This window comes from Xyrauchen texanus, chromosome 27 (assembly GCF_025860055.1).
Source record: "Xyrauchen texanus isolate HMW12.3.18 chromosome 27, RBS_HiC_50CHRs, whole genome shotgun sequence".
Lineage (NCBI taxonomy): Eukaryota > Metazoa > Chordata > Actinopteri > Cypriniformes > Catostomidae > Xyrauchen > Xyrauchen texanus.
In genome coordinates this window covers 24019070-24036630 of record NC_068302.1, presented here as the reverse complement: position 1 = coordinate 24036630, position 17561 = coordinate 24019070, and the positions used below count along the sequence as shown (strand labels likewise).

General features: G+C 35.9%; 1 protein-coding gene across 1 annotated transcript; it reads left to right on the top strand.

Moving 5' to 3' along the window:
- The first annotated feature begins 449 nt into the window (after positions 1–449).
- arih2 (ariadne homolog 2 (Drosophila)) lies at positions 450–14433 on the top strand. Its single transcript, XM_052094867.1, has 15 exons — positions 450–585; positions 5456–5886; positions 6109–6176; positions 7871–7943; positions 8773–8914; positions 9007–9128; positions 9652–9761; positions 10956–11073; positions 11158–11208; positions 11363–11384; positions 11494–11645; positions 12023–12166; positions 13225–13293; positions 13621–13728; positions 13805–14433. The coding sequence occupies exons 2-15, from the start codon at positions 5662–5664 to the stop codon at positions 13874–13876; spliced, it is 1476 nt and encodes a 491-aa protein (XP_051950827.1). The 5' UTR covers positions 450–585; positions 5456–5661; the 3' UTR covers positions 13877–14433.
- The last annotated feature ends 3128 nt before the right edge of the window (positions 14434–17561 follow it).

Here is a 17561-nt window from a genome sequence, read left to right as displayed (position 1 = left end):
GATTTCACCTCTACTGAATTCATCTCTGTACGAACTAAATTGTGCAAAAAATTACTAAAACATTTGCGAGTGGGGTGGCCAGGCTTCGGTCCATGGTGGCCACGGCTGCATCCTAGCTCCGCCACTGACTAGTTGGGGAATATCAACTTGTACAACGAATAGGGGACTTCAGTTTTTTGTCTGATTATGACAGACTCACAATTGCAAGGTATCTCTAACTAAATTATTTTCAGCATTCATACAAAGACAGATGCATGATTTAATAAAAATGTGAGTACTTGCAAATGCATTGCACATTGTAAATCAAGGTTTCTTGTTTTGTTGACCAATATTTGCATGAGTGCGTGAGATTGTTTGTGTGAGTTTGACTCCAAGTGTGTATGACATGTGTGTTCACCTCTCCTCAAAGTGCAGTCTGTTGTTCTGTGTGATAAACAGCCTCACTCGGACACGGAAGTGACGCAGCGTAGAATCCCCCCGTCCTTCCGATCTTCCATTCTGGTGCGACTCATCACACCGAACGGATCGGATCTCTGTCACGATATCTCCCTTCAGCGTCGAGTGCGGCCTGACGCGGTTCAGCAGGTGAGTACACTCGATGTGTTAGACACGTTGGAGGGGCTTTGAACGATCAGAGTGATAGCTTTATTGCGCGGACCAAAAACGGCCTTGTTTACATACGAATCCCCGAGCTGGGTTGCGCGCAGACGGCTGACTGTGAATGAAGCATTTGAAACGGCTGACTGTGAATGAAGCATTTGAAGCGTCAACAAACGCCATATGCATTCACTTCAAAATGTTAGGACGGTCTCTGTGCTTTTTAAACTTTGAGTGTATGTAATAGAACAATATAATATATTTAGGGGATATCTGGCAGCAGAGTGGGACTCCATCGCAACGATTGCGCTGCTCTATATATTTGCTGCTGATCCAGACAGAAGCAACAGCTGGTGCCGCCCGATTCATATGCAGTAAACAAAGCAGATCCCGGACTGTGGATACAGTGAGTTTGCAATCCCCGATTCCCCTCCCTTCGTATACCGAGATCTGATAGCCAGCCGAATGTGATTATATGTAAACCGCCAAGTATAGACGAGCTATTTATAGTCTCGGGGGGGAATTGCGAAGGCCGGACCGGCAAGGGTGTGTGGGACCGGGCCAGGTCGTCCCATGACTGTGGGGTTATATATACCCGACCCACTAGGTACAGGACGGCAGCAGCCGCTCACTGACCCTCTGTTCACTTCTCATTGAATGTGCTGAGTGTTTATTCAATAGGAATCCGTGACTGTCATCACATCAGTGCGCGCACACACGCAGAGCTTTGATCTCGTTGATCGTCAGACTTGCGGTCACGCGGCCTCCCCTGCTCCTGCTGTCCGGTTGGACTGCCAGTATACCGTGTAATCCATTAAAACAGAGCACTAAGCCGCTCTGCATGTGCACCGACGTGCACGAGTTCTTGCGCTAAAAAGAGGTAAATGCAACACAACTTATTGTATTGAGACGCGCGTTCGAAAGTTTAAGTTTATATCTGAAAATTCGTTTGTTGTGAACGGACCTTCACCCGCATGGAGATGCTTGGCGACTGTTAACAGCGAGATAAACATCTTCGAGCTCCGTCTGATGTCATTTTCAAGGTGTGTTTATCTGTAGATAAGGAAACAGCTCCTTGATCTCTGGGTTTGGCTTTGAGATTGTCATCGACCCTATGAAGTTGAGTACACTACCAATCCAAAGTATTGAACAATCCTACTGATTCTGTATCATTGCTATTTTGTACATTTTAGAATAAATGTAAAGTCATCACAATTTTAAAATAATAGAAGGATTGGAATAAATAAACTATTTTAGCTTCTTCAAACTTTCCACCATTATTCTCTCAACCAACTTCATGAGTTCCCAACACCTGGGATTCTTATGAAACTGGAAGAAAAATGAACTGGGATTACTTAAAACCTAGGAAACAATTTCCATGCAAAAATTGCTTGTACATTTAACAGATCATATTTTCAAGTAAAGGCTACACACAATTTTTGGAGGCTTTAATTTGACTTTTTCAAGTAAATTTTACTCAATCTTTGTTTGTTTTTTTTATTCATGCAATGTAGCACTGAATTAACCATTAATAGTATCATGCTATTAAAAGTGTTCTAGCATGTCAGTGCTTTTTTTAGATGTCTTTACACATTCCACAGGGAAGCTTGAACCATTCTACAGTATGTAGTGTATAGAGCTCAACAGTGCCCACCAACCTGGCTGTTGCATTCTATTAGACAAAATTACCTTGTTTTAATTTCGATAGAAACAAAACTCAGACCTGCACACGCAAACCTGAACACTTGGGGCTCAAAACTCCATGACAGAAACAATCACTAGATATTTTTTTGTATCATTAACGGGTGATTTTGCATATAAAATGATCTTAAGACTTCACAAAACAAGAAGTTATTAAATGTAAAAAAAAAAAAAAAACAACAACCATATAAATGGTGTTATTCAACTTTCAGTGAGTGAAAGCATGCAAGCTCAAGCCCGGGGGATGCTGGGAACATTTATTTAATTGTAAAATGTACTAAAAATTAGCAAATAACAAGGTTTTCTACTTTAGGATTGATACATGATGACGCATTGTAAAGATAACAATGAGAAAGAATATTTACTTCTATACTAGAGAATTAATTTTAAAATGTTTGAATTGAGTACAAATTTAGAATTTACAAAAGTTCAAATTTAACTTATTCAATGTAGAAAAAAATATATATATATGTTTTCTGCTATATTTACTTCATCACAAAATATTTTTCGAATTAGACCACATGCGATAAAATTTTGTGCTATCGGTCCACCAAAACTGGCTTACGGCGCTTGATACGATTTAACCGCTTTTGTGAGGTGAAGTTGAAGCCTGGTTTTCACATAATGTGGTGCGAGACATCACAGAAGCTTGCGCAATTGATGTGCTCTACTCTAATGTAATTCTGGAGCCACACGTTTTAACCAGGCTTCCCTCGCTATCAGCGCTCCAGGGGATGGGAAAGTGCCAATCTGATCACTTGATATCACGGTGGCTTCTCTTGATGATCAGAAGGCTTAAATTGACTTCTAAACTTAAGTCCCCTTTAAAATTCAGAACATCTAGTTTAAGCGCTGTCGAGAAAGTCGAACCTCTCAAACAGCTGGACACCCCTGACATTCTATTCAGCACTGACAAGGATACAAGACAACACTCTGCATGAACCAAAATAATCACCCTGGCTTACATTTATTATGATTAGTAACTAACTATGGCATTTTGACAGAAATGTTATAGTTTTAAATGATATATTATACATTTTTACTACAACTGTGGCAGACTATTTACACTAACCTAAATACAATAATGTGAAAAACACAGTAAATCATTAGGAGCCTGATGAATGATACCTGTTATGGAGTGGGAAGCAAACATGTTTGCTAGCTATTTCCCAACTCAATAAAATGCTCTAGTGTCTATAGTCAGAATATAATAATTAGTCATATTGAAATAAGATATTTATTGAAAATAAAATTTATTTTGAATTCACATTGTATTTTAAAGTACAAATTCTTAAGGTTAGAAAGATTATGCAAATAGTACAAATTATGTATGGAAACAATAAACATGTAACAAAATATATATGCAATATAATATTTGGAATTTATTATTTTATATATAAAGACATCATATTTATTTGTGCATATTTAAAAAGCTAAAATGTAACCAAAATGATGAAAATCTAATGTTGAAATAAAATTTGTAAAAATAAATAATTTCATAATGTAGAAATTATAAGGTCCCTTATTAACAGCATTAGAGTCAGAATTCCTTTAATATGTCAGTATAAAATAGACATTGTAACAGAAATATACCCATATGAATCGATATTGAATCGAGAGCATGTGAATCGAATCAAATCGGGAAATCTGTATCAATTACCCAGCCCTAATAACTAATACTATATTGTCCAACATATTAATGAAAAAAAAAAAATACACCCACTGAACACTTTATTAGGAACACTATGGGCTATGGGCTACTATTGTAGCCTATCTGTCTCAAGGTTTGACATGGTTTGCATTCTAAGATGCTATTCTGCTCACTACATTTGTACAGAGTGTTTATCTGAGTTACCGTAGCCTCGAACCAGTCTGTCCATTCTCCGTTGACCTCACATCAACAATGCATTTCCATCCACAGAACTGCTGCTCATTTTTTATTTTGGCACCATTCTGAGTAAACTCTTGAGCAGGGGAACCTTTTTTCCATTAAGGGCCATTTGAGTATTTACAAAATTATTCGCGGGTCATATAATTGCTTGCAATTTCTGATTGTGGGTTGAAATTAATGTACGCATTCTGATACGTGCTCAAACATTAAAAACACTAAAAGGTCTGTCTATTATACAATATTTTGTGGTGTTATCATTTCAAATTATTTTTAAACATTATTTGAAAGGAATTTGTTTTCAGGTTAATTGAATCAAGGCAATTTTTTTGCTTTTCAAATTATTTCTCAAATGGCCTCGCGGGCCGGGTAAAATGGTCTTGCAGGCTTTATATGGCCCTGAGGCCTAACGTTCCCCACCCCTGCTCTAAAGTTGTGTGTGAAAATCAGCAGTTACAGAAATACTCAAACCAGCCTGTCTGGCAGGGTCAAAATCACTGAGATCACATTTGTTCCCCATTCTTATGGTTAATGTAAAAATTAACTGAAGTTCCTGCATCGGCATGATTTATGCATTGCACTGCTGCCACACAATTGGCTGATTAGATAATCGTGTGAATGGACCCTTTTCACGCATGCGTGAATGTGGAGTCATAGTTTTATAAAATTTAATGACTGTGAATGGGAGACCACAGCAAATACAATTTTTGCTTACCTGTTTGCTCCAGCAACAAAAGAAAAATCAATGATTGCACTTTCACAGCTTTGCAAAAGAAAATAAAAATATAGAGCAATGGATAACAGCAGTAAGAGAGAAACAGGAGAAATTTTCTGTAACTCCCTCAGTGATTAGAAGTGTCATCGAAACTGTTGTTTCTGATTTTTTTTTTAAACGTATTCCATGATAATATTATACAAATTACAATGTTATACATTTACACTAAATATTTTTTTAAATTGGAAATAAAAAAAAAAAAGTGCTACATTTACGTTGTTAAAGAAGGTGGAAGGTGTTTCTAAATAAATTGCTTAGTAAGTGTGATAAGTTTTAGTTTTCTAAATCATATGTAGGCACAATTTAAATTTGCCTACAAAACTTATTTCATGCATTTACACAAGCTTTTAGTTCAAAAGGTTTTAGGATCAAAAGGAATATTAATTCAGTCAAGCGTGTCCAAACATTTGACTGTTGGTGTATATGGCATAACAATTTACTGTGCATAAAGGTGCCAGTAACCAAGTAATGTGGATGTTTGTTCTCTTTTTCAGTATTATTTCTCCCTCTAAGCTCATCCCTCGCTCCAGTTCCTCATGAGTGACGGGGAGTGTGATTTCTTCTGCTTTTTTCGGTGCTGCTAAAAGCCGCAGGAGCCCCCTGGGATTTGTGGTCCAGTCTGGGGCAAAGGGCAGCTTTCAGAAGCTGCAGATTGGTGGAGAGCAGCTGTCAATCAGGAAAAGGGTGGGCCCAGAGGGCTATGTCTGTGGATATGAGTAGCCAAGCCTCAGACAGTAACGAGGAATTGGAAGACGATGAGGACTTCGTAGAGGGTGACATCGCTAATTATTATGACGGACTTGATGATGACGTGGCAATAGAAGAACCATTTGACCCAGAAGAATACCAGTTCAATTGTTTGACATACAAAGAGAGCCAGAAGGTACTAACTGAAGAAGTCCACAATGTTGCCAGTGCCCTAAAGGTATGTGACCAAAAAGAGAGGGTGTGTGAGGGACAGTCTGTGTTTAGCTGAGATGTTTAGCAGGTTTAGTGTTGGCTGAGAACACTTTAACTGTATGTGTGTGTGTGTGTGTGTGTGTGTGTGTGTGTGTGTGTGTGTGTGTGTGTGTTTTCAACCAATAACTTGTTTAGACTGTTCAATGGGTTTGGTTTGTCTGTACAAAGATACTGTCTCTTTCTTCAGGTGTCACCAGCTGTGGCCAGACTGGTTCTTGTACAGTTTCAATGGCAGGTGTCACAAATACTCGAAAGGTAATGCAAGATGTCCACATGCACATAAAGCTATGAACACATTTATGGGGAGTTCACATGAAAAGTGAAGCAGTTTCTGATTCTTGTATGATTATTAAACATGCTGTTTTTATAACATCACACTTATTGAGAGAATACATGTGGAATACGTGTACTTTTAAAAATTAATTTGTCACAACTTATGACTATTTAAGTGAACTGCACTTAAATAATTACAATTATTGAACTGCACTTAAGGTAATTAAAATGGTGAAAATCTTACAGTACCTAAAATCGGCACCTTCCTGTGTACATGTATAAAGCTGAAGTGTGTAACTTATTCATTGTTAAACTCTCTTCTATCCTAGCTTAAAAGGATAGTTCACCCTAAGTTCTATTATTATTTTCTCCCACTCCCACCATTCAAGATATTTGACTTTTTTTTTTTTCTTTTACTGAACTCATCAGATAATTTACACCCATTGCCGAGTAGGACATTCCAGACTCGCACATATGTTTTTAATATTAGACGACAATCCACCATTATGTAACAAATGCCAGAATCCACCATCCTTGAAACTTTTTTTTAATTTTATTGTGCTGGTTTTATTTCTTCTAGGAATTGATTTTACTTTATTATTCTATTTTACTTTTGAAATGATTGAAGAGATCAGTTTTAGAGTTCTTATCGAAAATACATTTGAAAAACCTTAATTGTTTATCTTTTAATATATTTTAATTTTCTTTTCACCATGAAAATAGCCTTGGAAGCTGGCATGGCGTAAAATCACTAACTAATTAACTAACTAACTTCTGCTGAACACGAAGATTTTTAGAAGAATATTTCAGCTTTGTAGGTCCATACAATGCAAGTGAACATTTTGAAGCTCCAAAAGAAAATAAAGGAAGCAATTAAAGTAATCCATATGACTCCCGTGGTTAAATCCAGAAGTGACATAAGTGTGGGTGAAAACAGAACAAGTCCTTTTTTGCTATCAATCTCATCTTCTTTTGTTTTTGGTGATTCACATTCTTCATGCATATCGCCACTTACTGGGCAGGGAGGAGAATTTATAGTAAAAAAAGTAATAAAAAAGACTTACAAATTGGTCTGTTTCTCACCCACACCAATCATATAACTCCTGAAGATATAGATTTAACCACTGGGGTCTTATGGATAACTTTTATGCTCTCTTTGTGAATTTTGGAGCTTCCAAATTTTGGTACCCATTCACTAGCATTGAATGGATCTACAGAGCTGAAATATTCTTCTGAAAATCTTTGTGTTCGGCAGAAGATAGAAAGCCATACACATCTGGGATGGCATGAGGGTAAATTTAAAAAATTTAAAAAATGTTCTTTAATATGCAGAGTGCAATATAAGTAATCCATTTGTAGGTTAATTTGTATAAAAACTGTAAACACTGTCTCTGTGGTGCTATAAAAATTCCTCTTTGTTTTAAATGACTAGTCCAGCCCAATACAACAACACTCAACCAATGATGTGTTTGTGACAATGACAGACGTTATTTTGAAGACTGTTTGAAAACAATGTTTATTTGTGCAATTCCATTCGGTAGTGCTAGTGGCGCAGAAATTACACACTTCAGCTTTAACCCAGAATCTAGATGTTGAAACCCCAAATTAGTTTTATCTTTTGTCAGCTATCCATTACTTCTATCAAAATCTTTGAATGTGTTTTTTTCTTTTTGTAGGTTTAAGTCCAATTCTTCTCAGTTGCTTTGTGATGCCCACGCGCAGTCCACCAGCACCTGCAGATCTCTCTGTGTGAGTACTAATAATGTTTGTGTTTAGGCCTGATAATTCTCATTTAAAGCTCTATGTCCCTTGTTAAATAGTAACAGGTTTACAACTAGAAAAAGAAAGTGTGTTGGGACAAGAATTGAATGTTGACTAAAAGTTTTCTGAAAGCGTAAAAAGGTTTTAAGATTTTATAAACCTGACAGACTTAAAATAAAACAAAACAAAACTAGTTTTATCCAGCCACATCATAGAAGCTCTCAAACTCTAAAATGTTAATGATATAGTTCACCCAAAATGAAACTTCTGTCATTTTACTCATCCTGATGCTGTTCCAAACCTGTATGACTTCTTTCTTCTATGGATCACTAAAGATGATGTTAGGTAGAATGTAGCCTCAGTCACTATTCACTTTCATTGCATTTTTTTTTTTTGCTCCATACAATGAAAATATATGGTGACTGAGGATAACATTCTACCTAACATCTCCGAAAGTATGTCATATAGGGTGTGTGACCAACATGAGGAATAAATGATGACAGAATTTGTATTTTTTGGGTGAAATATCCCTTTAACATAGTTGAAAATGGCTCTTGAAAACCTTTCCCTCTCGAACTGGCTGATGGAAATGGGTGTGAAATCCTTCCCATTAGTTTGTTGTTCCTGATGTCCACAGCAATTACTCAACATACAGTAGTAGCGCATTAATTATAAAAATCAATGGCACTTGTGTGTGTGTGTGTGTGTCTGACTGACTGACTGGTCAAATGGCAATGTATGCCGGAGCAGAACTTGGCTTTTGTGAAGTGTCAACAGATGGATCTTAGAAGTACTTTTCTCTCTTGTGTGTATTCAGGTCGGAGTGTCGCAGCAGTGTGGGGTGTGTCTGCAGCTGGTCCGGAGAGACGCTCTCCTCTCTCTACCCTGTCAGCACTCCTTTTGCAAGGCATGCTGGGAGCAGCACTGCACTGTACTTGTCAAAGATGGCGTGGGAGTAGGTGAGTATACGCGCACACTCTCTGTGCTTGAAAAGTGAGTGTAAGGCAGTGTAAGGCAAATATGTTATTGATCTCATGGATTGTGTGTGTAGAAATCTCCTGCATGGCACAGGACTGCTCTCTTCGAATGCCAGATGATTTCGTTCTTCCTCTGCTGTCCAGTGAGGAACTGAAGGACAAATACAGACGCTACCTCTTCAGGGATTATGTGGAGGTTTGTGTCTGTTTTATCAAATCTGAGGAGACTAATAGGATATCTAACTGATCTGTTTTAAAAGATTAGTTTAGCCAAAATTGAATATTCTGTCATAATTTATTCACCCTCATGTTATTCCAAATTCGTATGACTTTGTAGAAGAATATCGAAGAATATCCTGGCCACTCTTTTCCATATAATGAAAGTGAATGAGGACTGGGGGTGTCAAGCTCCATAATCACAAAAAAGCACCATAAATGTTTCATAAATGTGGTCCCTATGACTTGTATGTTATATCCCAAGTCCTCTTAAACCATACGGCAGCTTTGTGTGAGGAATATAGCGTTGTTTTTCTCATTATATTGGAAAGAATTGCAAGAATATTTTTCACAAATGTACCTTTTGTATTCCGCAGAAGGGAAGTCAAACAGGTTTGCAATGACATGATGGTAAATAATGACAGAATTTGTGTTGTTTTGTAAACTATTCCTTTTAATCTGTTTGTCCTGGTTAATTTCCTTTTTAATTTTTTTTTCTGCAGAGTCATTTCCAGCTGCAGTTGTGTCCTGGTGCAGACTGTCCAATAGTTATACAGGTGCAGAAACCTCGAGCTCGTAGAGTGCAGTGCAATCGCTGTGGAGAGGTTTTCTGGTATTACACAAACCCACAAACACTTCAGATCACAAGAAACGCATCTCGCGCAAATTATTTTATAGTCCATTTATATTTTCATGCTTTTATGTCGAGATTGTGTAGAGTAAAATATATTTGAAAGACATAGTGTTGTAAGATTTAGGATTGAATCATTCTTTTGTTCTTTTCAATGACTCAGTCAAATGGTTTACAAATTGTTCTGAAATGTTCATATGTGAATTGGTCTTAATCATAATGATTTTTATAAATCTTTTACCAGTTATCATCAATAACTGGAAAAGTCCTGGAAATTCATTAGTCAAAAACAATGGTAACCCTGCAACATGCTTGGATTTGAATTCTGATTCAAACATTTAATCCCTAGTGTGTGGTATACAGGTTTTGAGAGGGTTACCATTAAAAAGTATTCCACTACAGATTACAGAATACATGCTGTAAAATGTAATTTGTAACATGTTCCGTTAGATTACACAAGGTCAGTAACGTATTCTAAATACTTTTGGATTACTACTTCTTATGCAGTGTTGTTTCTAAAACAAGATAAATCAAATTTATCTTGTTTTAAGGATTTTTTGATATTTTTTACAGGAAAACAATACAAAAATTATCATCAACAATATGATTTTTGCCCTAATATCAAATTTCATACTATAATTTTTTTTATTATGATCTAATGTGAATTTTCTTGATAAAAAAATATGATCGTGCCTGGTAACATTTACATGTAAAATGGATATAAATAAGCAGCTATAAAGCTGACAATTTACACAAGGTTTATTTCTATTTCTTCTACTCAAAACTTACTTTAAAAGTACTTCTCTGTCAGCTTGTGTGAATGTAACACATTATTAGAAAGTGTTTCACCGCTGTTCAAATGCACTTTGGATCACATAATTTATATGTATAAATGTTTTCCATCTGAAAGCACTAAATATTAAATGGAACAGATGACAATGAAATGCAAAATATTCTCTTCAGTAATCAAAATACTTTTTGAATGTGACTGTTTTCTAATTACCAATTATTTAAATTTGAACTGTAGTGGAATACAGTTACTTATATTTTGTATTTTAAATAAGTAATGCCGTTACTTGCTTTCTGTTACTCCTCAAACTTGGTGGCATGTGGATGATTGGATGATGAAAGAGTGCATGTGGGTACATTTTAATGGACTGTGTCTGTCCTCTTCAGTTTTAAATGCAGACAGATGTACCATGCCCCCACAGACTGCGCTACCATCCGCAAATGGCTGACAAAATGTGCAGATGACTCTGAGACAGCCAACTACATCAGTGCTCACACTAAAGACGTAAGACACACAGGTTTATTTACACAGTGTAATTAGCATAAACTGAGGTTCAGAGTGTGTTGACTGCTTTGATTTCATCCCCAGTGCCCCAAGTGCAATATCTGCATTGAGAAGAATGGAGGATGCAACCACATGGTGAGTAGTGCATTCTCTTTAGTACACCCCTCCTTTTCTGTCCTTATGTTGTCTTCAGAATTCTAAAAATATATATATTTTTTTCAAAGAAAATTTTTAAGGTGATAATAGTGAGGTTTGTTTTCATTCAACATATTTTTGTCTCTCTTTGCAGCAATGCTCCAAGTGTAAACATGGTATGATTTTTTTTTTTTTTTTTTTCCCCTGTGATTTTTAGTTTCTATAACTTGGATTTAAAATACATTGAATTTATAATTTTTTTTGTAATGGGGCTGTTGTGTTTAGATTTCTGCTGGATGTGTCTGGGTGATTGGAAGACTCATGGCAGTGAGTACTATGAGTGCAGTCGCTACAAAGAGAATCCAGACATCGTGAATCAGAGCCAACAGGCCCAGGCCAGGGAGGCCCTCAAAAAATACCTGTTCTACTTTGAGAGGGTGAGACATAAAAGCACAAGTTTAAGAAAAGCTATAAATAATAAAATATTATAATTTTTTAATACTTAACATGCATTCTGGAGGTAACTCATTACTCAAGGTGGTGATCGAGCTGCATTTGATTATTTCCGAACATCGTGTTTGCTTTCACGTTTTCGCGTGAAGTATATTTCAAGCCTGGTTTTGCAGACCGACATAGTCCACTGATACATTTTCTCTCACATTTTAATAATTTGTGCTAATGCTAATTCTACTTAATGTGTCTGGAATAACTTTTTTTGGCAATTTTTTTTGGTCCTTTGGAACTGTTTTGACAGTTAATTGTTTGGAGTCTACAGTTGGAATATTGTATATGTAAATCTTCTATGTGTGTGCAGTGGGAGAACCACAATAAAAGCTTGCAGCTGGAAGCACAGACGTACCAGCGGATCCAGGAGAAGATTCAGGAGAGAGTCATGAATAATCTGGGCACCTGGATTGATTGGCAGTACCTGCAAAATGCTGCCAAGCTACTGGCCAAGGTACATTTTGATTCAAACCATTTTAATCTGCTTGTCATTTAGCAGATGTTTTATTCAATGGAACTGATGGTACACTAAATATGTGGACAGTCAGTTAAGGGCACAGTGGTGATGGGGAACCTGGTAAATCTCCAGTTCATGGATCACCTTTTGGTTACTAGCCTTGATTCTTATCCACTATATTGTAACAATCTCACTTCCCTTACATCATTTTCACTTGAAAATACATAATTTTCATTTGTCAATGGCATTAACATTAAGAATTTAGGTTAAAATATCTATACATTTAAAAGGGAAATTTTTTATTTAGATAATATACATCTCCTCTAAGTTCTTTACAGCTTTATACAGTTCACGTGAGAATAATTTTTGTTTAAATATGAATAAATACAGTCTTGACCAACACAAAAAAGGGGTATCGTTTGAAAGTTTAGAAGCTCTACTTTACAATGCATGTAGGCATTATGACCAAAACTGAACAAGTGCTTTGAAATTTGTAGACAAATCCGTGTTTATCAAACAAGTGTTCCATTTTGATAAAAAAAAAATGTATCCCCTTTTTCTCCCAATTTGGAATGCCCAATTCCCACTACTTACACCCAAAGATATATAGTGAAATCATAAAAATGTTAAGTAATTTTTTTGGCTCACTTTTTTATTTTTTTATTTTTATACTGTAGAGTTATATGCCTTTCAGTTTGGGTATGCCACTGAAACAGGAAATCTTTAAATGCAAACTCAGCACTTAAAGGGTTAAAAGAGTGCTACACTTTTCAAATTATTATTTTTTTAGAAGTACAAATATTCAGTGTACTTTTAATTAATGGGAATTCATTAATCATTATACAATAATTAGAAAAGTATTGTTGGTAATGTATCGCATGTCACATTGCAGGACACTGCTGTAACTGCTTGAAATTTCACATCAACTAGCCACACACAAATTCACTGATTCATGCTCACTTTCATATATATCTGCCCAAGATTTCTCATGCACTGGTAAATGTATTGGTCTGTGTTCCCAGACACTCAGTCTATCTGTTGTGCTCTCTCCATAGTGTCGTTATACACTGCAGTACACCTATCCTTATGCCTATTACATGGAGTCTGGACCCCGCAAAAAACTGGTAAGCAGCCATTCGCGCACTTAAAATCATCTTTGTGAATTAGCAAATGCATTTAAAGATATAGTTCACTCAAAAGTAAAAATTATGTTGTCCAAACCCATATGTCTCCTTTTCCTCTAGTATACAAAAGGAGATGTTAGCCACAGTCACCATTTACTTTCATTGAATGCAAAATGGTTGCAATGGAAGTGAATAGTATATCATTTCAATTTTTGAGTGACCTATCTCTTTAATATGTGGATCTATTATTAAAAGTCTCTGATCTCTTTAATATCTGTCTCTGGTGTCTGAGTAACAAGAAATATTATATTTGTTTATTTCCTGTAGTTTGAGTATCAGCAGGCACAGCTGGAGGCAGAGATTGAGAACCTGTCATGGAAAGTGGAGAGAGCAGACAGTTATGAGAGAGGAGAGCCAAGTGCCAACGATAGAGGGGTGAGGGAGGGAACAAGGGCTGGAGGATGATGTGAAAAGGAGAACTGAAATAAAAAGTAATTTTTTTTCTCTGTAGGATCTGGAGAATCAGATGCACATTGCTGAGCAGAAGAGACAGACGCTGCTGAAGGATTTCCACGACACCTAAACATTCGTCCATCAACAAGTCCACACAAGTTATCTATCTTCTCTCAACTGTCTTGACCCCCTCCACTCTTTTTGTCTACACTGCATCTCAAAACATTTTGTCATCTGTTTCTCTCATTCATGGCATCTTTTTCAAAGCTGTATTTTCCCCCTTTGTTCATTCTTGTTCCCTTTGCTTTCTAATCTTTACTCGGCTGCAGGGTTTGAGAGTAGCACGGTTGTATGCCAGCACACACATACACACACATTGCATTCTCGCATCCCCATGTCAGCTGACATTACACGCGCACACACACACTCAAAACACTCCACCAAGCACTGTCTGACTCTTTCCCTCCATCATTTCTTCTGCCATAACTTCTGCCTTTTTTCACTCTCTCCCCTGCTTTGTTTTTGTTGTTTTTATTTCCTGGAAATGGCTGTTAATAGTTAGTTAATTTAAAAAAAAAAAAAAACATAGAAAAATGAAAAAGGTGAAAAACAAATGATGCTGTAATTTTCAACGGTTGTACATTAATACAGAAATAGTTACTGAGAGAAAGTTTTTAAACCAGACAACGACTCTTGTGTATTTTTTTTGTGCAACACACAAATGTATCAAGCACTTTAACCTCTTCAACTCTGTGGTCCCACCGGCAGGTCCAAAAGGGGGCGTTATGTTGCGAAAAAGGTTTATGCGTAAAATGTTCAAGTCTCAGAATACTTAAGTCATTTAGTCGTTTCAAAGCTTAGAATCTTTTCATAGATAATCATCACTTCTGCGTTTATGTTACATAAAATAACAAAATAAGGCCCGAAACCATTCGTAAATCAGCACCACCTAGAGGTCATGTGGTAGAAATATTAATATGAATATAAAAAGTATTTCAGATAGCACTTAAATAGACAAATCATATATCAAATGAAAGCTCTCATTCTCAGGAATGCTTTACAATTTATTTTGTTTTCCTTATAACAAAGTTTGAAAGATTTTTAAAAGTATCATAAAATAAAATATATCTGTAAGACATAAAATACAAACGACTCTTTTAATGCGCCGATCACTGCTGCTGTAAGCCCCAAATATCTCAAATGTATATCTGCTCATACCATAGACAGTTTTTAAAAAAAGAGCTTGCTAGCTGACCTGGCTTGTGTGAATAATCCAATGTTATATCTTAGATGTCCAGAACAAAATATGCGGTCCAGCACGAAAAACATGCTAAACAAATCATTGGAAATATATGTTATTGGTCAAATTTTATATTTTATCATAAAGGGGAGGATCTCAGCTCTTTAATGAGAGAGAACCAGTAATCGTGACCATGAGGAGGTTACCCCATGTGACTCTACCCTTCCTAGCAATCGGGCCTGTTAGGTTGCTTAGGAGACCAGCTTCAAACTCACGACTCCAGGGGTGGTAGTCAGCATCAGTTCTTGCTGAACCCCCATGGGAGGATTACTTTTAAAAAGTATTCCACTACAGATTACAGAATATATGCTGTAAAATGTTATTTGTAATGTATTCTGTTAGATTACTCCTGGTTAATAAAGTAATCGAAATACTTAGGATTACTTATGCACTGGCAGATTTATTTGCACTTGTTTTGACAATAAAAACTGCCAATACAGTAAGACAAAATACACATTGTAAAATGATACACTTCTTTGAAAAAAAGCCTAAATATTGTATGCAGTGTTGCTTCAAAAAGAAGATAAAGCAAATTGATCTTGTTTTAAGGATTTTTATATATTTTTTTACAGAAAAACAATCACAAAATGTGCATTAAGAATAAAATGTTTAGCCTATATCAATGGTCTTACTAGAGAAAAAAAAACTATTGAGGAGTTTCTTGATAAAAATATGATCATGCCTGGAAAGAGGTGCATGTAAAATGGCTAGAAATAGCACCTTAGCTTAGCATAAAGCTAAATGTTTACATGACAATTTACACAAGGTTTACTTCAATTTCTACTGTTCCAAACTTACTTCAAACTTCTCTGTTGGCTCATATGAATGTAACAAATCTTATGTGTTTCTGCGCAGTTTTAGATTGCATCATTTATACGGATTAATTTTTTCCAACTGAATAGTCTAAATATTAAATGAAATAAATGGCATTAAAATGCGAAGTAATCTCTTTAGTAAACAAAATACACTTTGAATGTAACCGTATTCTAATTACCAATGATTTAAATTGTAACTATTGGAGTACAGTTACTAATATTTTGTATTTTAGATTTGTAATCCAGTTACATGTATTCTGTTACTCTCCAACCCAGCACATTTGTGAGGGCTAAAATGCGTTAGAGGATCACCTACATTTCAGATCGGCATTTAGTGATGGAGGAAGAAAAAAATATATATAGTACTTGCTGCCATCTAGTGGAATAAAATTATACATTCTGTCCCTTTTTTGAGGTAGCTGGAGAAGTGAACAGAACCAAATTTAGGACAAACAAAAAAAGATACACACACAGATATATATATATACACACACACACACACACACACCCTTATACAGTACTGTGCAAAAGTTTTAGGCACTTGTGAAAAACTTTCAAAGTGAGGATTTCTTAAAAATAATAATGACAAATAGTTTTCAGTAATCAATTAACGTCATATACATCCAGTAAATAGAAAAAGAGCTAAATCAAAATTTGGTGTGGCCACCTTTAAAACGACACCTCAGGACACTGGTTGTTGGTAGATAGGATAATTCACCACAGTTCTTTTATTTATTTAGGCTGTCTCAATTACTAATGTCTCTTTGTATTATCCCAGACTGACTCAATATACAGTGGGGGTCTCTGTGGGGCCATGCCATCTGCTGCAGGGCTCCATGTTCTTCTATGCTATTTGCAAATGGAATGTCTGGGAGTATAACATTTATATTTCCTATTGAAACACTAAAGTAGCAGATATAAATAACCATCTTAAGACAAATGTTTTTGTGAAACATCTTATGTGCCTATGACTTATGCACAGTACTGTATATCATAAGAATTTAAATATATATAATATTATTGTCAATCTTTTTTTTTATTGTGGTGGGGTTCTGAAAAAAATTAGACCAAATTAAATGTTTTGGCAAGTAGTCAATTGAGTAAATAGTGAGCTTTTAAATTTGAATGTGAAAGATTGCAGGTGTCAGCCCAAAAATGCCCCAGAGTTGAAGAGGTTAAAGATGCAAGTGGAAATGAAGCAACACATATACAGTAAATATTATAAAAGGTGTATGGTTTATATTTTTTAATCTGTGGACTTCTATTGAATAACTATTGACCCCAAAATGTGACATTTGGTATATATAAAAGTGAATAAAGGCATTTTTTCAGTGTTTATGAACCATCCTTCTCAGGATGTTCCCAACATTATTTCAGATTTAGCTAACCTCCAGCAATAATGCATTCCAGCAATGTATAGTAATAATGTCTTATAGAAAACAGTGTGCAAAACACATATTTTAGTGACAGGTGAAGACTGTTTATGATGTAAAATATTAAATGGATAAATGTTTGACTTATTGAGTTCATAAGGAAAATATTTTACAGAATAAAACTTAAAAGTCTTTTAATAAAGTATTTGCATGCACTGGAGGTGTTTAGGGACCATGCGCGCTCCCGTGCATGAATATTCAGGTCAGTTCATGCGCCCCAAATAAAGGCAGCGGCTGTGTGTGCGAGATAAAATTAAATCGACGAAG

Bases quoted from the DNA above. Each gene is read 5' to 3' on its own strand.
- arih2 (XM_052094867.1), top strand. From the start codon at position 5,662: ATGTCTGTGGATATGAGTAGCCAAGCCTCAGACAGTAACGAGGAATTG. The intron at 7,944-8,772 runs GTGAGTACTAAT...GTGTGTATTCAG, and splicing joins GCACCTGCAGATCTCTCTGT to GTCGGAGTGTCGCAGCAGTG. The intron at 12,167-13,224 runs GTACATTTTGAT...CTCTCTCCATAG, and splicing joins CTGCCAAGCTACTGGCCAAG to TGTCGTTATACACTGCAGTA.